Genomic DNA, 26,994 nt, shown 5'->3' on the forward strand with positions numbered 1-26,994 from the left:
CAGCTTCTACAGTAAGGGCTGGACACTCGCGCGCCGCTACACTGCACGAACACGTGAGTTAAATGCATATTATTTCTTTTATTGGTATTTTTTTCTAGCATAATATTCCGTTTGTATTGGTTTAATATTTCTCAATTTATTATTTTTGGTACCGTATAATATTATTATAGCGAAAATCTGTTCTTATCGATTTAAGACCGATCGTGATCCTAATTTATAATAGACGTTAAATAATAATTATCTTTGGAAGACTGGCTAATATTTACCGGTTAGTAGTCAATGATAATAATATTATGGTTATATATAACATATAAGTTATAAGGCTTTAAAAGAAGTGTTTTTGTATCATTCTGGCTAGGCAACTAATAACAATAATCTACTTAAATAAAATGACCCATGAACTTCGTACTACTTAACTCCTATTTTCCCATGATTTCGAGAATAACAATTGGCAAATTGGTCTAGCCGTTCTCGATTTTTATCTGGACTATCGAAATTGAAATTCATTTTTATTTATATAACTCTAGATATATAAATTATAACGTCAGTAACTAAATCATCCCACGTGTTTGAAATGGAATTGCGGATATAAACAGCTGTAGTCCTGAGTCTTTTAATAAGTTTTTTTTTATTTTTATATTAACCATTACCTGACTAAGTATTTACCTTAGGCTGTGTTTCCACCAGAGATGTGTTGCAAGGAATGTGTTTTTAAGATCCAATAGAATAGCGATTCTATCATTCCTTGCAACACATCTTTCTCTGGTGGAAACGCAGCCTGAGTCAGGTAATATAAAAAAATAAATTTTAATTTTTTTTGTCAAAATGTTAAGACGACGAAGCGAAAGTTTTGGTATCCACGTGTAATAAAATTTTAGAAATTTTAACCAAAAGCTATACAAAAAAATAAAAACGTAACGTGTAGACGGATATTCTTGTGCGTGAGTCCAGCTCGAACTTGGCCGGTTTTTCCTGTGTTTTTCTGCCAGCACAGCTCACAATCTAATGCTATGCACCCCACTGCAGTTACTTGAGGTCAGTTCGCTATTCTTCCTTATTGCCATAACTTATTCTGACTTCTAAGTACTCGGCATCTTATTATTATTTATTATATATATTGAATTTACGTGAATGCTGGTAGGAAATCATACTTCCATACTAATATCATGAATGTAAATGTGTCTGTCTGTGTTTCTTTCTATCTTAATTCTTAGTGTATCTGTCTGTTACTTTTAGGGTTCCGTAGTCAACAAGGGGCCCTTATAGTTTCGGTCTGTCCGTCCGTCTGTCTATCCGTATGTCTGTCCGCGGTTTTGCTCATGAGACTATAATTAGGACCTACAAAGCTGTAATTCGGCATGAATGCACATATTAATGATGCCGACAAAATTATATATGAAATCTTAAAAAAAAATTATTAGACCTCCCCCCTACACATTAAGCGGGGATGATTTTTTTTCGCACCCACCCACCCACGCTCACGCCATGGGGTATCGTGGGATATGTTTTTAAAAAACATTACGACTATTTTTTAAAAATTCATGAAAGTAAAAAATATGCTGAAATTTAAAGGAAAACTAACACGGCTAAGAAGACTTCATAAGTTATTTAGTAATAGTCGATCAACTAAAACAATGTATACGGCGGAGTACTAACGAACTTGTCGTTCAAATTAGTTTGAACGTAACTGAGATGATGTTGTTAGTAGTGTAAAACACGTTATAAATGTCCTGTCATTGAGCAATAAAAAAATTAGCGCTACTACGGAACCCTATATTGTGCGTGGCTCGACATGCACTTGGCCGGTTTTATGCCTATGGTGGAAAAGACTTAATTCACAAAGCCGTTTATCAGGCACCGTACATTGTATATAATATTGTGTTATAGCCTTATCTCTATATTATCGCCTGTACCCCAAGCGGTCACCAGCAACCGCGATAACAATTGAATAGCATTGTGTCTGGTTTTCCCACGATCGAGGTATTAAATTTCATCATAGTCGGTTTAGCGGTTTGATCATGAAGAGGCATCGGCCAAAAAATATATGGATGTTGATGTATGGATATTCAAGTTTGCGCTATTCCAGTGGGTGATAAATGTTAATTATTAAGTAATAACTTTAGTTTTTAATACGACCATAAATTACCGATATTATACTCTAGAGTCCAGAGTAACAGAACAACGAACATTACTGCTTATTGCTTATGAAGGCTAAACTACAGAAAATAAAACTTAGAGCCAGAGCACACTGCCGGTGCAAATCGGTGTGGGAAAACGCATCGTTTGCCAAATCGCTGCGTTGCGGAGTCGCGCGATATCATAATACAAACCGGTGACAGGATTGAGAGCTTTGTCAAAATGCATTGAACGCATTTAATTCGCTAGCTCCGAAAGCGAAGTTAAATGTCAAAAATATATGGAATTGTGATAACGCATCACCAGCCTGGCGCCATAATCGCTAACCTAACAAGTAGATTTTAATATAACTCTTCAATGCAGTTGGTTGTTATGCAATGTTTTAAATATTAAGCGATTAAAATAAATTAACATGCAGTTGATCGTTTTTATAAATATTAAACTTTGACTGCAACTTTGTTATTACTGTCACACTGATTTATAATAACAATGTTTACCAGATACACGCGAATTACATACAAAATGAAATCATAATAAGTATATTTAAAATAGGTACGTATAAAACATAGATTCTACACCTTTTCTGGATGTCGGTTAAAAACTTCTATTAACACTTTTGTGTTTTTCCTTGACTTATGCGTTGCTGGATGATTGAGCATTCCAGTGTTATACCATAAGCATCCTTCGGCCCTTTTCTAAGCACCCCGGGGGTAAGTGGGACTGGTCGGCGAGAGGCTCCAAAACTACCAGCCGTATAAGGAGGGATGTCCTGGATCTGTCAAACATAGGACTCCCTCCACAACCGGCCGGTCTACCTCAAAAGGGTCTTCCACCAAAGAAAGGGAACGCTTCAGCAATATCATTCGGCCCTGTAGGGCCCTGTAGGGTAGGGTACCCTGTAGGGTAATTAGACAACTTGTATTCGATAATTTCGAGTTTGACATCGATATCTGAAATAAAAAACGTAAGCGATTGTGATGGCCGATGGTAAGCATTTGTGTAGTACCAGCAGTCTTGTTTTAAATAATTTAAAGAACATGGTTGCATTCATAACTCGATACGTAATTTTTATGCGGGATGATACAAAAATGCTTAACAGCGTCCAAATAGGAGAAGTTTCACTTCTGTTTTGTTAACAAATTCAGAACTTAATCTATATCTATGAAAATTTTCCAGTGCACGTATTTTACTATGTTAAATATGTTCATATTTTATAATAGGTATCCAAATTTTGACCCTTATTGTCTAACAGGGTCATCATTTCTACGATTCATGCCTATACTTGCTTTCTACGCCTGCTTAGTGGTTTGTCACTTCACTTTTATCCAGTTTCTAAGTTTTTTATTCACTGGAGTTTATTGACAAATGCTCATTATCGGCTGACAAACGTCAAAACATTGGCCAATCGTAAAAACCGTTGAATGTACAGGGTATATCAGGACAAACTACAAAGTAATAATACTTTTGGGCAGTGTTTCTACAACCTGTGGGTCGCGACCCCCTGGGGAGTCACGAAGCTTCTGGAGTCGCCAGAGATCGAGAGAAGAATTTCGGTAAAAAAGCAAAAGGCCGTATTTCAAAAAAGTTTTTTAAGAAGAAAATAGATCTCTAGATAGAGTACTGCATACTTTCATAGACACATAATACTATTTTATTCTGGACTGAAATATTTCAGGCAACCCACTTGCAATATATTTGTTGACATACATATTTGAATATAAAATAATTTTCATCGGTTAACCAGCTCGGTGAAGGTGGCTCCTAGGCGATGTCAATGTGTACAAACTGTGCAGTAATTAACATTGTAGCGGGCATTACTCCTCGTATATTTCCTATCGAATATGATTAGTTTAGTCGGGTCAGGGACTCAGGGAACATTGGGCTGCCTCATGAAGCTAATTTTAGTCGCGAGTAGTGCGGCAGCCGCGCGACTACTATTATATACTCACTAGTATAGAAGTCGCGCGGCTGACGCACTACTCGCGACTTAATGAGGAGGCAGCCTTATTCACTTCACAAGAAGATACAATACCACATTCCTATATTTTCGCTATTAAGCATTTATGTATTAATCAACAAAAAAATTGTTGAGTTATTAATGCAGTCTTTTTCCCTACCCTCCCCTATTCCCTTCCCTACTCTCCCCTATTACTCTATTCACTCTTAAAGGCCAGCAACGCTCCTGCAGCTCTTCTCATGCTGCGAGTGTCCTTGGGCGACGGAAGTTGCTTTCCATCAGGTGACCCGTTTGCTCGTTTGCCCCCTTATTTCATACAAAAAAAAAAGATTTAGGTATCTATACTTATTATTTCATAAAAAAAGTCTTGTCCTTAAATTACTTATTTAAAACAAGACTGAATTCATAATTAAAAAAAAAAGTGGGTTAACAATAATTAATGCTTATCATCGAAAATATAGGACTCTGGAAATGTATAAAAATATTGTATCTTCTTGCGTAGTTAATAATGTTCCTTGAGTTCCTGACCCGACGAAATTAACATAAAATAAATATGTGACTCAAGTTGTTGGCTATATAATACAAATTACAAAGTATATTTTAGTTATATTTAGCTTGAGAAATATTTTGTATTAGTTGTTAATTGGTCCTTCAATAAATAAATAAAAATTCCTTTAAAGCTAAAAAATTTTATTTACGATTCGACCGTCTCAAATTCGTTAACATTTTATATCAATGGGAACGAATTGTTGGACAAAAATAATTTGACGTCAATATTATGCAGGCAAGATTGTTATTTGTATATATTATGTCTATGGTTATTTTTATATAAACGAGACAACAGCCTGGTGAGGATGTTAGTAACCGTTTGACGTTTGAGTATAAAGTGACAAATATTCTGTAACCAGCCGAATTATAAGAGGTATAATTTTGGTTAACTTAAATAAATAATAAATAAATAAAAATTGTTTTTATTTCCGAATACATTTGTAACAAATGCTTTCAGAACGTTGATACTACTAGTGCCTACCACCGGTTCGGGAACTATCGCGGCGAGAAGAACCGGCGTAAGAAACTGGCACGGGGTTTTTTTTTCACGCGAAAATTTTGACACAATGGATTTGCGGGCATCACTTAGTTTAAAATAAATGCCGCCATAGCATGCATTTTCTCGACCTCGTGGTCTACTCTACATATTTTAATATAAAGCATTTTATAAAATTTTGTCCAACCATTTACGCGTGATGCCGTACCCGTAGAAACAATTAATGAGGAATCATTTTTAATATGTATTGATAAATTTAATACATGGTAAATTTGAAGGACCTAATATTATGCTGTCGATGATTGAGTTGTAATAACAAATAGCCCTATTCTATTATTAGATAGATATTATGTACTGCGTATACAATTTGACATAAAACTCCTGAATAATTTAAAAACCTAAATATATTTCATATAAGCTATGGGCAAATTATAGTGCTTGCTTGAACTAATCTATGTACAAATTTTGGGAGCTTAAATCACGCTCCTCTGTTGGCAAAATTAGAATCCCTGTTTTTATAGAGGTCTTTTTGATTAATTGTTTTGTGTTATAAAAGTTGACCAATCGTGTGATGCTATGGGTAATTCAAAGACAAAGACGTCATGATGAATACTGACAATGAACTTTAATTTCTTAGCTTTAGTCATTGTTGAGAAAAATTGATGTCGCTGCAGACAAATTATCAAGGCGTCACATTAAAAATGAATTTTATAGCAAAGCATTTTTTGAGATTTTTATAGCATTTAAAAAACAAAATATATTTTATTATATATCCAATAAAAATGTTGGTAGCCCTAGTTACAATATAGCCCAGGTTGTCGGGAGTGCCGGCCATATTAATACCTTTAATTGTCAGCTGTCTGCTCATCTCTTGCGAGACACCATTGCGTCACCGATTTCGGCGGGCCATTGTGCCGAACATTATATTCGGTGACCGCTACTCAATGAGGCGACCTACATGCGCGTGTTTACAATATACAAGTATATCCAGTTTCAGGGAAAGTGGTATGCGAAATATGACGTGATCGATCACACTTATGTTCAACGTTCCTTCAGGCCCCTCCTAAATGAACCTACCCTTTTTGGCGGCGAGATTTTTTTTTAACTTCGAGGATCCCATCTTGAGCAGGATGGGGTCATTAGGTATTTGCCGAACCCGCAAGATGGTAGTGGACGCAGCTTACCCACTAAAAAATAGTATAGGCGGTACCTCCACTATGCGTCCACTGTATCTAGACATGCGGTAGCGTGTCAAGTCAAGCTCAGGTATACTGTATAACAGAACTGGCGAGCAGCACCGTGTGTAATATGTCTATGCTCTGCTCCGCCAAAAAAACTTGTGCCTGTCCGTCCTAGGCTTCTGTTTAGGAATAACACAACATCTTAGACAGTCAGATGATCAACCTACACTGTTTTAACCAAACTTGAAAACCATTTTTCGTGGTCCAACACGGGACTCAAACCCGTCGTGGGCTTATGCTCTTAAAGACCATAACCACTAGACTACGAGGTCCTTAATAATAGTAGATATGCGTATGCTCGACATGCCACTGTTGCTAAAGAAATCGTAAGGTAGGTATTAGCTTAGATGAATCATCAATAACAAGAAATGTTCCACGCCAATAATAAATACATATCGTTGTCATATAAATAGTAGCTATATAACCGCAGTGCTACTGTATAATTATTATGTTATTTATCTGTGATTTCCGTTTATAGTTCAGCTTAGATTAGCAGATAGCAGTAATATTAGCTGGAAGCTATAAAGAAAAAACAATAACCGAGGGCTAAAGTTAACTTTTGGTTAAAACTTAAAATGTAAAGTTATCTCTTGTATTGTACTTAGGGAATGCAATACCGGGATACCGGTATCCCGAAATACCGGGATCCCGCATGCATTTTGCGAGACTAATCCCGGTTGAAAATTTAGTGGGATACCGCGGGACTGGTGGTATTACAAAGGAGCGTGATTTATACGTGTAACTCTGCTCGCGGAGGTGCGTGAACTGGCAACATGCAGCCTGCTAAACGATTTACCTTCAATTCACCTATTTAATTCACTTTAAATGACAATAATTGTACCAACCAACGTGGAAACTGAGCGAACTTCTTTAGCTGCTGGCTACCTTACGACTGGTGTCGAATATCAGGAGCCGTTTTGCAGACGAAATAATTAATACCTTAACTTTTAAAGTTTTAACATACATTTATTAGCTTGAGCTGTATGTATGTAATGGAAATCGGAATCTTTGAGTACGAATTTTGCCTATATTTCAGGAAAGAAAATTAAAAAGATGAAAATAAATAAGCGCGTTTTTTTTTTTAACTCATTTTATTACGTAGCCATCTCCAAAAAAAATGTTAAAGCCGTTTTTAATGTTTAAGTCCACCCAGCGGGATCCCGCAAATACCGGGATCCAGTGGGATTGTGATGGTTCAGTCCCGCAAATACCGGGATTGAAATTATCTTGCGGGATTGCATTTCCTAATTGTACTATTTAGGTTGTGCTTAAGTAACATAAGACCCAAATTTTCAAAACAATGCCTAAATTTAACGAGCTGTTAAAATGTTGACCTAATAAGTCGGTACGTCCTACTTACATCTAAATTGTGGTCCCATTTCTGAAATCCTTAAAAATAAAGACCTTGCATTAAAAGTCGTCACAATTGCGTATCATCGGACAGTCTCATTTTTATCCGACTTCCAAAAAGGAGAAGATTTCTCAATTCGACCGTATATGTTGGTTTTTTATAGGGAACAAATATAATGACCACCAAAAAATGCACTGATACCCTAAACTTGTTTACCAAAAAAAAAATTAACACCAAAAGAATAAAGTCTAAAATTGCAATACTACCAGCTATTTTAGTCATGACAACACTTCAAATTGTAATCGAACACCAAATATAGTAAATGATCACCAAATAAAGTAAATGATCACCAAATATAGTAAATGACCACCAAATATATTAAATGATCACCAAATATAGTAAATGATCACTAAATATAGTAAATGATCACCAAATATAGTAAATGATCACCAAATCCTTGTGAGCAAATCAATGCGATATTTCTGTCCAAATAAATCACTTCGATTGACAAAACATGTAAGCATAATATTATTAACAAAATAGTCGGCCAAGTGTGAGTCGGACATGGAGGGTTCCGTACCGTTATAGAACAAAATTAGACCTAAAATTGTGTATTGTGTTGTAAATTATATATTTTTTTTATTATTACCTAATTATTGAAATTAACATCAAGGCCTTTGCGAAAATATCAACGTGCCTACCGGTTGCCATTATTGATATCGAGCAAAAAAGGCCAAAAAAATAATTTTTTAAGAAGTTTGTTGTATGGGAGCCCCCCTTAAATAAATATTTTATTTTGTTTTAGTACTGGTTGTTATAGCGGCAACAGATATACACAATCTGTGAAATTTTTAGAAGTCTAGTTGGAGCGGTTCTTGAGATACAGCCTAGGCCCTAGAGAAAGACAGACGGACGGACAGACGGACAGACATCAAAGTCTCAGTAATACAGTCCCGTTTTTAGGGTTCCGTACCAAAAGGGTACAAACGGGACGGACACACAGAGTCTTAGTCTTAGTAAAAGACTTCGATGTCTGTCTGTCCGTCTATCTGTCTTCTTCTCTTTAATAGGATAATTGCTAAATAAAAATATATTTGGTTAAAATTTTACTTTAAATGCTAACTTATAATATTGGTGATCGTTTACTACTTTTGGTTTAAGTAACAATGATTTATTGAGTCATTTTTTGACCGACTTCCAAAAAGGAGGAGGTAATACGTTCGGCTGTATGTATTTTTTTTTAAGTATGTTCAACGATTACTCAGCCGTTTGTGGTCCGATTTACAAAATTATTTTTGTGTTGTATAGGGTTTAACTCGAATTTAGTACCATGTTTGTAAAAGTGGTGACCTGATGATGGGATCCATGAGTAATCGGGGGAACTCCTCAAAATTTATATGGAAACATATAGTGATTTCGATTTTTTCTGAAGTGTTTTAGGGTACATACTTTTTGGTAGTATATCTACCAAAAAGTAAGATTTGCACCAGGATGTACCCTGGTTCCGAAGGTACCCAACAGAACTTTTGAATCCTTATAGATACAAGTTAGAGGATTTTGGCTTTATTTAAACTACTCCAAGCAAAAGCCAATGGATTGTACATTATTTCTGCTAAACGTAGGCTAAATTTTATTTTGGAAAAAAAATGGGTTTCGTAAGATATTTGGGTTTTTCGGACGCCAGGTGTAAAATCAACCAGAAAAATTACTTATTTTGCGTACGCTGCCGAAACTATAAAAGATAGAACCATAAATGTTATAAGCAATTGTAGATCTTATAAATATCTACAAAAAAGTCCGCAACACACTATACTTATCTATGTCGAGTGTGCACAATAACAATTTTTTTATTTCAAAATCTTGAATTTTTTTTGGACTACATTTAAACGCGTTTATTTTACTTATACTATTAATCCTTATAAAAATAAATTATTTCATCACTAAGTACAGTTTATGCAGATAACGTTTGGTCTTTAAATGATTAAAATTGGACGTTTAGTTTTGAAATTATGGCAAAATTAAAATATAACGATAGTGGGCGTCACCAAGCCGGGGTGCGTGTGCGGGAGGAAGACAATATGTGCAGTGTGCACTATATGCATCCCTTCGGATAATGACGGCGTCCGCGTCGTCGATGTCAGTGTTGGAGTTTGTGAATTGACCTGCGAATAATTTTGCTGACCGAGTCTTTCCTGGGTAGGCTTTTTGCAGCCGTAACCGACATCCACGCGGGCGGAGCCGCGGGCGACCGCTAGTAATAATATGTACAACTCTAAGACAACGAGCTATAAGTAATATAGCCTTGTGGTGTCATAGGTAATTAAAAAGGGTAAAATTATAATTTTTTAACAAAAAATTAAAACTGACTTCCAAGGTAAAAACAAAAGTAATATTCGTAAACATAATTTAAAAAGAATCAAATAATTCTTATTCCTTATTAAAGTGCCGTCTTCAGACTTCGCCTAAACCTCAACTATTTCTGTACTCAATCTTCATGCTTTTGAAGTCGGTACCAGCTTACCTTAGCGTAAGTTCTATGTCAAGGATCTCAGAACTTTTCCGGGCTGGTAGCGACATCAAAAGTACGAAGATTGAGTACAGAAATAGTTGAGGTTTAGGCGAAGTCTGAAGACGGCACTATAATAAGGAATAAGAATTATTTGACTCTTTTTAGATTATCTTTAAGAATATTACTTTTGTTTTTAGCTTGGAAGTCGGTTTTAATTTTTTGTTAAAAAATAATAATGCATAAAGAGGATAGCGAGATAATAAATCTTTGGTGATCAGTTTACATTAAAATGCTAGTATAATGTTGGTGATCATTTACTAATTTTGGTGATCATTTACTTATTTTGGTCATCATTTACTATTTTTGGTTTTAAGATGTTAAATCTTTGGTTATCATTTTACATTAAAATGGTGGTCTGTATTTTGGTGATCGTTTACTATATTTGTCTGTGAAATGTTACTATTTCTGGTGATCAGTTAATTATAAGCCTTTTTTATATATCAAAATTATTTCGTTGTTTAGACTATAGTCGGCGTTATGGTGTATCCACAGATGCCGCCGGCTTATATCGGCGGAACGGCCGGCGCGGTGGCCCGGCCGCCGGCTTCGGCGGCAATGCAGTCTGAAAGCCGGTGGAAAACCCGGCGGCATGTGTAGATACACCATTACCATGATCACAAAAGTAGTAAAATATCTGATGATGCGATCCACGAGGAACCAAGGGGACTCCTTGAAATTTATACGGACACATCTAGTGATTTTGACTTTTTCTGTAGGATTAGGTATAAATACAATATTAGAGTTAGATTGTGTACCAATGGTTCCGACTTCAAAGTTATAAAGATTGAGTAAGATATAGTTGAGACTTAGGCCAATCCTATAAAAGGCACTCACATAGAATAAGAATTATATAATACTTTTTAGTTTATTTGTAGGAAAATTAATATGGAAGTCGGTTTCAGTTTTTTGTTTAAAAATAATTATTTTAAATATCAAAATTGATTAAATTGCCAATATGAAGATTTCAAAGACTTGGTCGCGAGAATTAGTTTGTCGGGCGCTAATTATACCTATACATACATACATCTTGCGCGAAAACGCAGAAAATCAGGCGATCGAAATAATTATCCTAAATAAGTACTTCAAAACATTTTTTTTTTGTTTACTTCATGAGAATCGAATCCTTCGAAGAAGATAATTCCTTATTGTTAGTAACATGCAAGCTTAAAAACGTGTCGACTCGGATGTCGTGGGTTCAATTGCCGCGTTAGAAAAGTGTTTTCAAGTTTGGTTAAAAGACCTTGTCTTGTTTAGAAGGTCGATCCTTTGTCTGGCAACAAATATGATGAAGAGTGAAGGAAGATAGATTGCTCTTGATACTGCGCCCACTCCTGAGCACCATAAGTTCACCCCTGCTAGCTTAAAGGGGGTGACAGACGTGCGAGTAAGTACGCGGACTTATGGCTCGACGATCTCAATCGCCTGTGTCAACAAAGAGCCGTGAGCCGCGAGCCGCGAGCCTGGGGGCATGGTAATCCAGTGTGAGCGATTCTCGTGTGTCAGCGAGTACCGACGCGAGCCGAGCAAGTTTGCGAACTCAAAACCCACGTACTTTAAGTTCGTACTCTATCAGGCACTTAACTATCACCAAAATCGCAATTATTCTTGAACTAACATCCACTGTTGCTAACATCCGAAGCGTTTTCAATCAAGTATGAAACATCCTCGATTAATGCATCAACACCGGGCTGGTTGCCACACGACATACGGATTGTTTACTTACAACTACAGGTTACGATACAATTGCAGGTTTCAAAACTAAACGCTCATTAGTTCTAGAATGCTACTAGGTACAATTAATTTTTTGTACACCGGCTAACGGAGTTTTAAAGAGAGAGCTATATTATGCTGCGAATGCACAATGTCCTGATTGATACCATGCAGGCCTCATATTATGTTAGGACTGTTGTTTTTCGCCGGTTGAGATAAACGGAGACCTAGAAAGGGTTGGATGTAAAGAACCAGGGTCCAGGAACATACCAGTTTCAGGTTGTTCTCCAGTGTTGTGAGTTGCGTTCTTGGTCCTTGAGTAACGTGGTAGAGCCATGCTTCGGCACGAATGGGCCGGGTTGACCGGAGAAATACCACGGGCTCACAGAAAACCGGCGTGACACAGCGCTTGCGAAGTGTTTCGCCGAGTGAGTGAGTTTACCAGAGGCCCAATTCCCTACCCTTCCCTTTCCTACCCTTCCCTATTCCCTTTCTTACCTCCCCTATCCTGTAATCCTATTCCCTCTTAAAAGGCCGGCAACGCACCTGCAGCTCTTCTGATGTTGCGTGTGTCCATGGGCGGCGGAAGTTTGCTAATTTGCCCCTTATTTCATAAAAAAAAAAACATTTTTAATTCCGTCATGAAGGTTCATACAAGAATTTAATGAAGCTACTCGATGACGCCTGCAACTCCGTTGCGCCAAAATTCGTTTATTGCGGGAGAACCATACCTTTTCTCGGGATTAAAAGTATCCTATGTCCTTTCCCGGGACGTCAGGAGGTAACAGAACACTTTCGCATTTATAATGTAAGCATGAATTTCTAATTAGACATACTTCCAGACAAGCGAAATTTAATCCCAAGCATAGTGATTAGTGATTACTTAGTATATTATGACCTATAAATGCTTACTTCGAGTTGTTTTATATTGTGGTTACAATCTTGACGTCAACTCTTTATATTTCTTTATGCTAACATATAAAATTCTCGTGCCACAGTGTATTTTATTTATTTAATTTAATTTAATTTAATTTGGGGCCGTCTGTGGGCTCTGCGCCCATATCCTTTTTTTGCTATCTTTGTATTGTTTTTCGCACTAAGAATAATTGAAATAATATTATTAATTCTAATAATTGTAGTCCATCCAAACACTGTGGTTTGTGCGCAAACTCCTCCAAAACGCCCAACCGATTTTAATGTAATTTTGTATATATATTATGTTCATCCGTTAGGCCTGAGGTGAATAGGTTTTTTATCTACTTTTATATTGATACTAGAAATAATTTAAATGGCAAAACAACGTTTGCCGGGTCAGCTAGTATTTTATATATTTCAATATTTCATTGTATTTTATTTACAGACCTAAGCGTAAACAATGGCGGCCTCAGTGCGAGAATTTTACGAGGGAAAGTCCATCCTGATCACTGGAGCTACTGGCTTTCTGGGAAAGGTAACCTACTACTATCCTAATTCAATTTTTCTATATAATCTTACATCCTATTGCAAGTATGATAAAATTTGATGCATGCAGGATCAAACATTTGCATGAAACTATGCAACTTATCGTTACTAGTCTGCCGGCGCGGCGGTGCAATAGACTATAGAGTAATCTGACTCCTGCCTGCCTAGCATACGCCAACGAGATATCACTCTCTCTCGAGATAATTAAAAACTACTCGTCTCATAATGTCAAAATCTCGACATTATCTCGACAAAACTCTACAAATGTGTTATTTCGATGATAGATCTACGCGAGAAAAAATGTTTGTCATGCTAAGGTCAATAGAGATGAAGACACAAACCATCAAACATCGAGAAAACATTTAGAGTGAGATATCTCGTTGGCGTATGCTAGACCGGCTGAAAGAAAAATTTGCTTTACTTTGTTGTTCATAAAATTCTGATATTTATAAGAATCCTAGAGTCTAATTCAATCTGGCCCTAGAGGGCCAGAGGCCCAATCCCCTACCCTATTCTCTTCCCTACCCTCCCCTACCCTATTACCCTATTCCCTCTTAAAAGGTCGGCAACGCACCTGCAACTCTTCTGATGTTGCGAGGATCCATGGGCGGCGGAAGTTGCTTTCCATCACGTGACCCGTTTGCTCGTTTGCCCACTTATTTTACTCTAGCTTTTGCTCACGGCTTCGCTCGCGTTAAGAAGTATATTATATACAAACTTTCATCCTCTATTTTAACCCCGGGGGGGTAGAATTGATCTAAATCCTTTCTTAGCTTAGCGTCATAACATCTACCTGCATGCTAAATTTCAGCCCGAACCGTCCAGTGGTTTTATTACGAGTACATTATAAATATCATACATATATTATAAATATTTAGATACATGACCGTAGTGTGTCTCTCGGATACGACGAATGTTTAGTAAGATAATTCCTCGAATCCTGTTGTTTTTTCAGGCGCTCGTGGAGAAGTATCTGCGGGCATGTCCCGGCATCAAGGCGATCTACCTGCTTATGAGACCCAAGCGGGGAGTCTCCAGCGCCGACAGACTGAAGGATCTCTGTAACAATGTGGTAGGTCTATGACTGTGCTTCATTAACTCATTTTGAGATTTATCGTTTCAAAGTCATAACTCCTGAAATCACTGGATAACCGCTTATGTTCGGTTAACTTAAATGAACGAAAAAAAAATGTTTCATATCTTTAATATGAATTAAAAAAAAGACGGGTTGCACTCCGGGAGTGCCGGTCGAAGTGAAAACTTGATTATGAACGTTGTGCATCATTTTTTAACCCATTATTTATGAAAATCGGTTTTTAAAAAAATAGATTTTTTTTAATTACTTAATCGAAACCCTTACAATCGATTAAATTTTTAACCCCTTTTATATTAAAATCAATTAAAAAAAAAAACGTTTTTTTTAATTAATCGAATCTAAAATACAATCGATTAAAAAATATCGACAATCGAAAAAAAACAATCGATTGTTCGATTAATCTATTTCGATGTTACAAAACTACTCTCCAACCATCTTACGGTTTTTCAATCAGCACGAAAATCTGACGCGAGTTTCATAGTTTTTACTAGGGAATGTTATTATTCGACAAATTTACTATTGCTTACCCGTCTTTTTGATATTTTCGATCCACGTTCACCTAGTTCACCTAGTCGGCTTCACCTGTGTCAATGTGGCTGGAAATTATAAAAAAGGGCCACTAGAAAACCAACCCCAAAACAAAGGAAAAAAATTGCAACATAGCCCTGGGGGAGGGTGAAACAATCCTAGAGCTGGTGAATTTAGTAACTTGAAGTTTGATAACACCAATAACATGATATTAAGCAGCCATCGACATTTTTTAATACTGTACTGTACTTTGACCTGTTTCAATTATCAGCAAATTTTTATCAACTTGTCGAATAGATCACATCGCGAGCTTCAAGCCAGAAAGGCGTATAAAAAAATATATTTTGTATTTTAACTTCATATTTTAAAATCTCATTATTGCACTTACATTTACTACCTTCTTAAAAAACGAGTTTGTTTTATATACACCCTTCTGGCGTAATGAATATGAACAACAATGAACTAAAAACTAGTTAGTTAGGTTAGGTAGTAGTAGTTAGACTAAAAACAGATTTATATTAGAGATGTGCCGATCATGACTTTAGCCGACTAGCCGACTAGCCGATTAGTCGGCTGCAAAGAAGCCGACTAATCGGCCGACTAGTCGGCCAAGCCGATCATGGTTTCGGAGGTTTCCGTAACGCTTTTTTACTGCTGTTTCGCGTCGCACACGCCGCCTGCAAACGTGTCGAATCGTGTTATGCATATGTTTACTTCGCGTACGTTACTTTATTTTGTTTAGCTATGATACAGTAATTGATGGTTTTCATTAAATCATTAAATATTTCATGCACATGAAATCTCGATTTAATAATACTTATTTAATTTGTTGTTAAAATTATATTAACAAAAATAATATCTTTACTAGCCAGTAATTCAGAAACACCTCATTTAATTTTAAAATGTGTAACACTTATTGAGTGTGATCTGAACACATTATAAATAATAAAGGTTTTTCTTTAATATAATTTCAATAATAGCAAAAAAGTAAAAAACCGATTAGTCGGCGCTTTTTGCCGACTATTCGCCGACTACAAAAGTGGCCGGATAGTCGGCTTTACCGGCTAGTCGGCGACTAGTCGGAACATCTCTAATTTATATATGTCACAGCCGACTGGTTTAAATAGCCGTTCAATCAAACAGCTAGCCCTTTGACTGAACAACGCCATTCAATCACACGTCTAGCTTTTATATTAAATATTTTATTTGCTCAAAACGTTTAACACTACAGCTGATTCAAAAGCCGCCGTCTAATTGAAGTAGTTCAGCGCGCACCGCTGCGGCGCTAGGTGCGTTTTATTTACAATATGGCGTCAACTGGCAGGTGTTTGTTGGTGTTTGTGGTTGTTTTTCGAAAAGAAAGTAGTTAATAAAAGTTACAAGTGTTATTAAAGAGACAAAAATTGTGGTGGAGACACATACGAGTGAATTAAAATTTCAACAAATATTCGAGGAGAAATTACGGGATTATGAAATGGATGGACGCAGCCTCCCCCGAAACGGGGGTTCGGGGGGCATAGCCCCTCGTCAAAACAAAAACAAACACAATCCAGAAAATCCAAAAGTTGGTTAGGTTAGGTTAGAACTTAGACCAAAACACAGAGGAAGCCGAGCGAGCGCAGCGAGCGTGCTGCGGCAGCAGCCTGCGACCGCCGTCAAATAAAAGGGGGGCTCGGGAGGCGCAACCCCCCGCCAAAACAAAAACAAACCAGTTGGCTAAGCGTCGTCTAGCTGTAGTGTCGAACATTGTAGTCAACAAGTCGGCTAAACGACGTATAGCCGTGTGATTGAATGGCGTTGTTCAGTCAAGGGTTAGCTGTTTGATTGAACGGCTATTTAGACCAGTCGGCTGCGACATATATATCATTAAAGATGTAGAATATTCATAAATTTTAAATTATTTTTCTGAAATAAACTTAATTATGTTCTTATTCCATGTTAATTTTATGTTTGATAGCATTTTAAACAAAAATAAAAAATATTTTTAGTATTCGAATTATTCGAAAAATAATTTGGCGAATATTCGAATAATAAAATCGTCCAATATTCGAATAAAAAGAGTATTCGAATATTCGAATAACATATCCTAGTTTTTACCCATCCCACAAAAGTGCTCAACGCCGCGAACGAAGTTTTCACTTCAAAAAACTTTATATATTCGAAACGTTGGTCACAAATATTAAAGACCTGATAATTCTATATATTAATACTTAGTGCGTAATTATAACAACCATCCGTCGTCCATCAATCGTTTTGCAAGTATAAAATCGGTCGAGCGTAAAGTTGTTTGTTGTATCTTGATTGCGATATTAACTATGTATATAAGGGTCAGTCACGCAAAAATCACACGACACGAGGCGTCATGCAGCGATACAAAATTGAGATATCAATTGACTTTTCATTTTTGCATGACTAAGGGTCTCTTTTACCACTTCCCGATAAAGTGCCACAAGTCCACAACTTTTTTGACAGATTCTCTATACTCTATCTATCGGATAGCCTATCCGACACTTATCAAGAAGTGGTGAAATAAGCCCTAAGTGACGTAGCAGCTATTATCACAGTGTTAACAAGCCTCAATTACTGTGTAAAATGTTGGCTGAGTTATTATAATAGGATATATTACTACAATTCTTTGACGCTAGAGGTGGTGATGGTGCTGCATCATAGACAGTAAACAAACAGTTTGGCGTTTGATAACATTTCTGTTAATGATATTATAAGCTTATTAAGGTAAAAAAATCATTAGATATTATTTCTGTTAATATTGTGATATAGGTGGAGGTGATGATATAGGTATGCAAGATATCGAATTTTGTTCGGATTATTCGCTGTATTTCCTAGTAGTGCCCTCTGCTCCGACTTTATTATTTGAACTTTCCAGATATTTGATTTAATAAAAGAAAAGAATCCGGATGCCCTGAAGAAATTAAGAGTCATAAACGGTGACATCCTGGATGAGGACCTGGGCTTGTCCAACGATGACCATCAGGAGCTGATAAGACACTGCAACATCGTCGTCCACAGCGCTGCTTGTGTCAGGTACCTTATAAATACTTCAAGGCTTAGGGTCAGCTCACATCGAAATACGAAACGAAGCGGAAGAACAACGGGTTGCTCTCCAAAACCACGTCCACGTACGTCGCTCCTCGCCTCATCACACTTGTTGGAGCCTTTTGTAAAATGTAATTAATAAGAATATTCCAAACTGGTTTAAATAGGCACCTAATATAATATATTTTTAAGAAAATAATTATATTAATCTTAAAATATTGCAGGTTTGATCAGAAACTGAAAGATGCAGTGCACATGAACACGTCTGGTACTCATCGCCTGCTGAAGCTGGCGGAGTGTATGACCAACTTAGAGGTATGAATTTTGACGATATAACTTTAGAGACCTTGTCTAAAATAGTCACCAATAACACCAATAGCTCCAAAAGTTTTGACACGAAACCTCAGTAAAACAGTACACCAGAAGTTGATGATAACCTATTCCTCTCAAATATGGAGATTGTGTATGCCTTCAAAATTCCTGTTTTCCTCCTCTAAAACTCCACTCCACTCTTCCTCTGAAGAGTGAAAATTAAGGAACTCAACTATTGAGGCAACTTTTTTTTCCAAATAGTGTTTACTACTATAATTGGCATATTAACTAACGCTTGAAGTACGCCATTGCTCATTGTGTTGCAGCTTGTAGACGCTTTGCGCAAATAGACTTATACCTAATGAGCATGGCATATGGCACATATTACAGGCGTTCGTGCACCTTTCGACCGCGTACTGCCGGTACAAGCTGGACGTGATGGAGGAGCGGCTGTACCCGCCGGCGCACAAGCCGCGACACATCATGGACCTCGTCGACTGGATGGACGATAAAACCCTCGAATATGTCGAGCCCAAGTGAGTCCACAAATCCTATGCCTGCCGGCGCGGCACTAGTCGCAGGGCGCGATGGAGGAGAAGCTGGACGCATCGTTGCATCAAGATGCTCGACGCATCTCGATGCTTATAGTCGAGCCCAAATGAGTCAAAAAATCCTCTGCCCCGTTGCAAGCGTCCTCCCGGCACGACACTAGTAGCCGGGCGTGATGGAAGAGAGGCTATATGCATCGTTGCACCAAGATGCTCGATTCATCTATCGAGATGCACCGAGTATTATATACATATAGTCAGGCCCAAGTGAGTCCTAAAATCCCATGCCTCGTCGTAGTCACAATGCCGATAAAAGTATCCACCGTATAGCGGTATAGGTATCTCGTCGGCAGGATGGACGTCACCTCGACTATGTCGAGCTGAACTATAAAGTTATCTCTCGTCGTATAAATTTATGCAAATCATAAGCTTAATTTATGACTTCCTATTAGGAATATATTTGTAAGATTATGTAAAAAGACTTACTATTTCAGGATAATAGAGTCGGAGCCGAACACTTACTCGTACACGAAGGCCATCACGGAGGACCTGGTGGCCGAGTTCGGCTCCAAGTTCCCGCTCGCCATCGGCAGACCTTCTATTGGTAAGTGGTAGTGGAAAACCAGAGGAACCAGTTGTCAGCTACGTTCTTCTTATGTCAGTCCAGATGTTGCGCTATCATGATAATTTTAATTCAATTCTCTTTCAATGAACTCACACTCTGGAATCTGGACTTATTTTTGAATTCTTATAAGAAAATACCTTACTTATCATCGAATCGAAAAAGTCTTGGATGTTTTCAGAATTTTTCATTGTTTTTTCAGTGACTTCAGCCTGGAAGGAGCCATTCCCGGGCTGGGTTGACAACATCAACGGACCAACCGGTCTTATTGTTGGCAGTGGAAAAGGTAAGGTATTGGCGTCTCGCCAAGCTACTAATGAGATAAAAACTACGACTACGCAAAACATACCCTTAATATATCTAGATATATTAAGGGTATGTTTTGCGTAGTCGTAGTTTTTTACTTTTATCCGGCCCTCGTTGCGGACCTAATGACGGCTTATTCATGATAATCAATATGTAGTTGAGGGACATATTATTATTAAATAGCTTAGGCGCTATAGTAGAAAGTAGAAACACAATAATATAAACGGTCTAAATCATCATCCCTTTACCGTGGTCGTAAAGGAAATTTTCATTAAAGCAACGCTCAGTTACTTGTGTATCTCCTAAGTAAAATGATAACGATGATAATGATGATGATGATGTATGTGTCAGGTGTGATCCGCACGATGCACTGCGAGCCGTCGTACAACGCCGACGCGCTGCCCGTCGACGTCATCGTCAACGGCTGCATCCTCATCGCCTATGTCACAGCTATTGACAAGTAAGTATACATACTATCATCATAATATTTTGTACTAGACGTTCCGCGCGACTTCGCCCGCGTAAATTAGATATTACACAGACAAATTAGTCCACAAAAAATAGCCTATGATCCTTCACGTGGCCTATTTCTTATCTATGCCAAATAATAGAAAAATTGCTCCAGTAGTTCGTGAGATAAGCCCTTTCAAATAACTTCCCCCCGTTTTTTTCCACATTTTCCTCTATTTCTTTGCTCCTATTAATCTTAGCGTGATAAAATATACAGCCTATATATAGCCTTCCTCGATAAATGGGCTATCTAACACTGAAATATTTTTTTTAATCGGACCAGTAGTTCCTGAGTTTAGCGCGTTCAAATAAGCACTTTCAAATAATCATCTTCCAACCGAGCGAGGTGGTATGCTCAATCAGACCGACGCGGGCGCGGGGCCCACGTGATTGGTTTCAGCTGCTTCGATCACTAATATACAAGATACACAGTCCGCGGCAAAAAACGACCTCACTAAAAGAGCACCAAACGCAACATTCTGGTGGACTTTCGATTTAGTAGTGCTCGAACGCTCCGCTGGGAAACGTGTCCCAGTGCTCGTTCAACAATTGTGAAAATAATACGTTTAAAACGCAAAAAAAGGATGGAATTTCATATTTCCGGTAAGTATTAATTTTATCCTAATATATTTCATACAATTGTATTATAAATATTGGTATTTCGTTAAGAAATCAACAAAAACAGTTTTAAAATTAAGTTGTAAATAAATCAACACGAGGTATAAACCATCTCAATTGCGAATACTCATACTAAAGGTACTTATCGTAGTTTATCATGCCCACTTGAAATGTTCGGGTTATACACTGTGTTTCTGTTCCATTTGGTGGAGTCGCTATTAATTATTATTTATTTTATTAAGGAATATATTTTTTTAGATATCCTCGAGATCCAGTTAGATGTGCAGATTGGATATCAGTTATAGCACGGCAAAGATGCGAATAATTTTTCAAGCCGACTTTAGCGAGCGTTGTATATTTTAAGCATTTATATTCAATGTATACACGTATATTTTAGTTAACTATAAAATTACAACATAATATTACAAGTAAAAATAATTACTCCATACTTTATACATTAAACTTTGGAAAAATTAAAAAATGGACTATTAAAATTATTACAATCAACAAAAAATGTTGAACAGTTCGACTCCACTCATACTTCACTTCACCCTGTTCCAGCGGCGACGTACGGCCGTAAAATTATTGAAGTGCTTTTTTGGAATTGTAATAATTTAAACTTTAAGACATGGACGATGGTTGAATTTAATTTGAAGCGTGCGTCGTTCGTAAAAAATTATTGCTTTGTAAACACACATTGTACATTGTTTTATAAAAAGATCTTTAATAACTATTATTAAGGTTGATTTTGGATAAATGTATACTTTTTTAAACACTTTTACTCGGCGACAGATTTTCGAGAGGTTTTGTATGGGACTGTGTATCTTGTATATAAGTGATCGAAGTTCAGCTGTCGTATAATAAAGACGCACTTAGGCCGGTATAAATAGTCAGTACTCAAGATGCCTCTCAGTCTCAAGACCCGGTTCAGGCTCTGGGATTGGTTGGCTGTCAAAATTTGGACCAATCACAGAGCCGAACCACGTCTTGAGACCGGGTCGCATCTTAAGTACTGACTATTTATACGGGCCTTAGAAAACTTCGATGCCTGTGATAAGCATAAATAAATAAAAAAATAAGCACCAAAAGTTTCAACACAATCGTTCTAGCCATTTCGGAGGAGTTTGGCAACAAACATCACAACACGATAATTTTATGTGTATAAGATTACATTCATAATAATAATATGTATATATTATATCTTTAAACGAGCAATTCTTGTATACCTATATATAATTGGAATCTCGGAATCGGCTCCAACGATTTTCATGAAATTTAGTATATCGGGGGTTTCGGGGGCGATACATCGATCTAGCTAGGAATCATTTTTAGAAAATGTCATTTTACTCGTGTTTTATCAAATACCGAGCAAAGCTCGGTCAAATAGCTAGTTGTAGTTTACAAATGCAAATGAAATGTGCAGTGATTATTCTACAATATGAATTAAATTAATTGATTTAAATATTTCCTGACGAAACAAAGTAACATTGATACGTACTGTCACTAGTATGTGCATATGTTTGAATATCATTACTGGTACCTAAGTTAATTATTCTTTTAGGCCGAAGGAAGCGCGAATATTCAACATGACGCTTTCGGGAGTTCACAAAATGACGTGGAAGGAAATCATTGATATTGGTAAGTAATAGTATTTAAATACTATTTGTCTATAGTTGTCTACTGCTATAGTCGTCTACTAATTTAATTCAAACCGGTGAGAAAGCGAAACGCAACTTTTACTCCTTCACCAAAATATCTACGTCGACATGGGGCCTCTCATTCAAAACCCTAAAATTAATTTACACTGCTACTTACCTAGGCAACATTTGCTACGGGGCTCCCGTGTGGGCCGACAGAGCAACTGTCGGCGCGGCTCGTCGCAAGTTGCTACAAAGCCAACGTCTTGCTCTTATATTCTTATGCAAAGCTTATAGAACCACAAGTACCGAAGCCTAGCCCGTGTTAGCCGGAGTTTTACCCGTTGACCTTGAGATTCAGCGTCGTGCGACAATTTACTATCATAACAAAAATATTGCCAACCCGTTCTTTTTAAGCGCTCGCGATAAAATTAAAAAAAGCAAGATTGTTTGAGCCTTTAGAAAACTCTGTGCAAAGTCTAATCTCCGAATGGCAGACGCGATGGGACTGTTCCACCAAAGGGCGACATCTTTTCAATTTTTTGCCTAATATTCGTGAACGGCTATCCAAACATTGGATGGATATTGATCACTGCGTTTCTCAATTCCTGACCGGTCATGGAAATTTTAAGGCCAAACTTTACGGATTTAAACTAGTAGCTTCACCCATGTGCGAGTGCTCGACCGAAGGCAACATGTTTGAACAAACAGCTCATCATGTGCTCTGGGAGTGCAGTCTCTGGCAGGATTAAAGAACTACTATGCTAAACAACCTTTTATGTACATCTGGAGTCGCATACTATGGTGATCTCGTGGACAGCGCAAGGAACTTCCGTGCCTTCAAGCGTTTTTGTCACAATTATTATTGACAACAGTCAAACACAATAAACTCTAATATTAACTTAGCTTTAGCGTAGGAGTCACAATTATTAACTTTATTTCCGTGGTGCTCCCCCTTAAGTTCTTTGACTTTCGGTCATTGCAACTTTGTGCTGTCTCCCGCTTTTATGGGGAGGGAAACTGGAATCTTCCTACTCCTCCTATTTTCTTCTGATTAATTTCGTTGCGGGTCCCAAGACAGTTTAGCATGTCCCTCAGGCTCCCTGAGATCATATGAAAGGGTTTTCGTGGTTGGATAACGCTGTCGATCCTGGCGACACAGGAGATACAGTGGTGGGAATGTGTGGTGGGCCAAAGCTCGTTTGAAAAAAAATAAAAATATAGTCGTCTACTAATAAGTGCACTACAAAGAAAACATTTTATTTATCGACTTAGGTAAACGGAATTTTCGAGGGTCTTCGGTTCGGTCTTCTTCTAAATCGATTTATTACGTCTTCTGTGAAAGAATCTCTCATATCTTTTATAAGTTTTGTATAAAAGTACTAGTTAAGTTACTTAGTAGGGACGTCAACATGATCCAGCCCCCCCTCGGTACGCCTCGTAACGCCCAGGGTTAGGCACATGATTTTACCTCTAGAAAACATTGTGGAGCATTTGATGTTGCCTTTCTTGCGTTGAAAGTGGTGGCAAAAACTTTGTCAATGCTGCCGTAGCTTAAACCTAGATAAAAATACCATCCTCATCACCTTGATGAGTGGCAGTCTTCCACTGTGCGTTTTTGAGTAACTTTTTGCCGCGCACTTTAAAACTGTGGAACGGTCTGTCAGCAAGCAGTATTTCCGGAAATACTGCTGGTGATAGATCGTTCCACAGTAGGTAGTAGTATCTTCTTGAAGGTAACTAACATGACCTGCAAACCTTCAAGAAGAGAGCGTATCCCCTCTTAAAAGGCCCGGCAACGCACCTGCAGCACTTTTAATGTTGGAAGTGTCCATGGGTAGTTGCTTTCAATCAGGTGACCCGTTTGAAAAAAACAGATGATGAAATGTTTCCAGGCGAGAAGTGGGTGAACACGTACCCGTTCACGATCGCGCTGTGGTACCCGGGCGGGTCCATCAAGTCGTACTGGCTGACGCACCAGATCATGCTGGTCCTCACCCACATCGTCCCCGCGTACATTGTAGACTTCCTGCTCTTCTTGTTCCGACAGAAGACTTTGTGAGTATACTTTTAAGCCCACTTAGACTTCACAAGGTAAAATAAATAAGCTAGAATTAATTTAAATGCATGCCTTAGTTTTAAAAGGCTGGAAACACAATACTGCATTTTCTGGAAATCTCAGGGCTATAACTCACCGGGAAGCCAACGTGACGTAGCCAGTGATGTTACCATGGCAACGTCCAAGCAACGTCTGGCGTCTCTACGGGTTTTTTCTAAAACAGCCTTTGCAGCGGCGTAGAGGTGACATGATAACATCACTGGCTACGTCGCGTTGCCTTCCCGGTGAGTTATAGCCCTTAGATTTCCGAATTTAAAGTAAGTTAGACCTTGGCTTCCTATCAAAGAGTAGGTACTTAGGGATTTATTTCGTTTGCTTTACCCCAAATTAGTTTCAGCCCTGATAAAAACATTATACCATTGACAGTCTAGTGAAAGCCCAGAAGCGAATCAGCCACGGTCTCCACGTGCTCCAGTACTACACGATCAAGGAGTGGCACTTCGAGAACTCCAACTTCCTGGGGCTCCAGAAGAGAGTGAGCCAGGAGGAGAACGAGATCTTCTTCACGGACGTGAGCAAGATCAACACGAACCTGTACCTCAGGGACTACGTGATAGGGACGCGGCAGTACGTGCTGAAGGAGGACCCGGCGAACCTGCCGAGAGCGAGGCGGATACACAGGATGTAAGTACTAATGTAACTTTCAACATCAGCTCTTAATAATAAACCGCTCTCATACACGTATTTTAGAGCGGTTATGTCCAATATCATGATTATTGATTAGTCATGACGAAAATACATTTTAGTATATTTGGCATAAACTTAGCGATGATAATATTATTTTGAAGCAAAGCCCCAATTTCACCAACGTCTGTTTGTGCTAACAGCTTGTTAAAATGTCAAGTCTTCTCTTTAATTCATAAGAAAAACGAAAGAGGTAACGTGATACTAATTCGAGCGTTAACTTTAACAGTCGTTGGTGAAATTGGGGCTAAGTATGGATCAAAACAATTTCAAGGTGTTTAATTTCTATGGTTGTTTGACCACGAGATCCTGAAGCCTCCAACGATAACATGAGTGCTAATTTTATCATTATTAGTAAATAAATTGTATGACAACAAAACACGCATCAGCAAACAATAACAGCTCCTGGACATGGCCATATTGCCTTCTTCGACATTTGCAGACGTTACATCGTGGACTTGGTGGCGAAGACGCTGTTCTACGGCCTGCTTCTCTGGTTCCTGTACTCCAACATCGGTACCATCGTCAGCCCCATCACACAGGCGGACACGGCGCTGCGCAGTTATCTCAACTTCTAATCACTACTGATAATAAAAGATGATTTCCATGAAGGTAGCTAGGCTATGCTAGGATGGCGTTTTGGGTGATTGTCACCAGGGCCCGAATTAAGGTGCCGGTTGGCAGCGGACGACATGAAGCCACCGCAGACGACGTGTTGTCGCGACAGTACTGGTTTCTATGTTTTTCTATGACAAGTGTCACTAGCTTCGTGTCGCTAGCTGCCCAGGGTATTTCATAGAAATACATAGAAAACGGTACCTAGTGTCGCGACGACACGTCGTGCGGCGGTTGCTTCATGTCGTCCGCTGCCAACCGACACCTAGCTATTTAGTCGCTCCGGGCAAAGATAATTTAGCCGCCCTTTTTGAGGGTAAGGAGGGGGGGAACATTTTAGTGATATAGAAATTTATAAAGTATTAATTTCTATATCACCTGAAGTAGGCTGGAATGTAAAATTCTCAAACTTAAGTGGTAGACCATGGTTAGGTTGGAAGATACGATTAAGTCAATTGTGCCGCCCCCCATTTTTGCCGCTCTGGGCAAATGCCCGGCTTGCCTCCCCCCTTAGATCGAACCCTGATTATTACTTAGCAAGTTCTTTATTAACAAACGACGCCATTGCAGATGTGGATATTTTAATTAGTATACTGTGTAAAATATAACACGTTAGAAATATAACTTGGATATCTGAAGTAACTCAATGTTTTGGTAGTCGGTAGATATAAGTAAACATGAACAACCGAAGATCTATGCTAGAAGGTTTCTAATCTCTCACTTTTTTATGGACATTATATAAAAAGGGACGACTAAAAGGCTAAATTCGTCACAAGATCGTAATGTCGAAGGACATATTAATATTAAGTATACATTTACAGCCGTAGACCTAGCCAGAACATGTTTTAGGACTAGTACTAAAAAAAGTTTAGTAG

At 38.0% G+C, this 26,994-nt stretch overlaps 1 protein-coding gene across 1 annotated transcript; it reads left to right on the plus strand.

The window, feature by feature from the left end:
- Window positions 1–26,757, plus strand: LOC121727401 (putative fatty acyl-CoA reductase CG5065). The gene is made up of 13 exons (XM_042115236.1): window positions 1–53; window positions 13,370–13,459; window positions 14,426–14,542; window positions 17,979–18,136; window positions 18,373–18,463; window positions 18,851–18,996; window positions 19,503–19,612; window positions 19,833–19,916; window positions 20,288–20,396; window positions 22,626–22,702; window positions 24,597–24,759; window positions 25,187–25,444; window positions 25,947–26,757. Exons 2-13 carry the CDS (start codon window positions 13,385–13,387, stop codon window positions 26,080–26,082), a joined length of 1,524 nt encoding a protein of 507 aa, XP_041971170.1. The 5' UTR covers window positions 1–53; window positions 13,370–13,384; the 3' UTR covers window positions 26,083–26,757.
- The last annotated feature ends 237 nt before the right edge of the window (window positions 26,758–26,994 follow it).

This window comes from Aricia agestis, chromosome 5 (assembly GCF_905147365.1).
Source record: "Aricia agestis chromosome 5, ilAriAges1.1, whole genome shotgun sequence".
Taxonomy (NCBI): Eukaryota; Metazoa; Arthropoda; class Insecta; order Lepidoptera; family Lycaenidae; genus Aricia; species Aricia agestis.

Excerpts from the sequence above, each read along its gene's own strand:
- LOC121727401 (XM_042115236.1), top strand. The coding sequence starts at position 13,385 with ATGGCGGCCTCAGTGCGAGAATTTTACGAGGGAAAGTCCATCCTGATC. Across the intron at positions 14,543-17,978 it reads AGGATCTCTGTAACAATGTG|ATATTTGATTTAATAAAAGA; the intron begins GTAGGTCTATGA and ends TGAACTTTCCAG. Across the intron at positions 24,760-25,186 it reads TTGTTCCGACAGAAGACTTT|TCTAGTGAAAGCCCAGAAGC; the intron begins GTGAGTATACTT and ends TACCATTGACAG.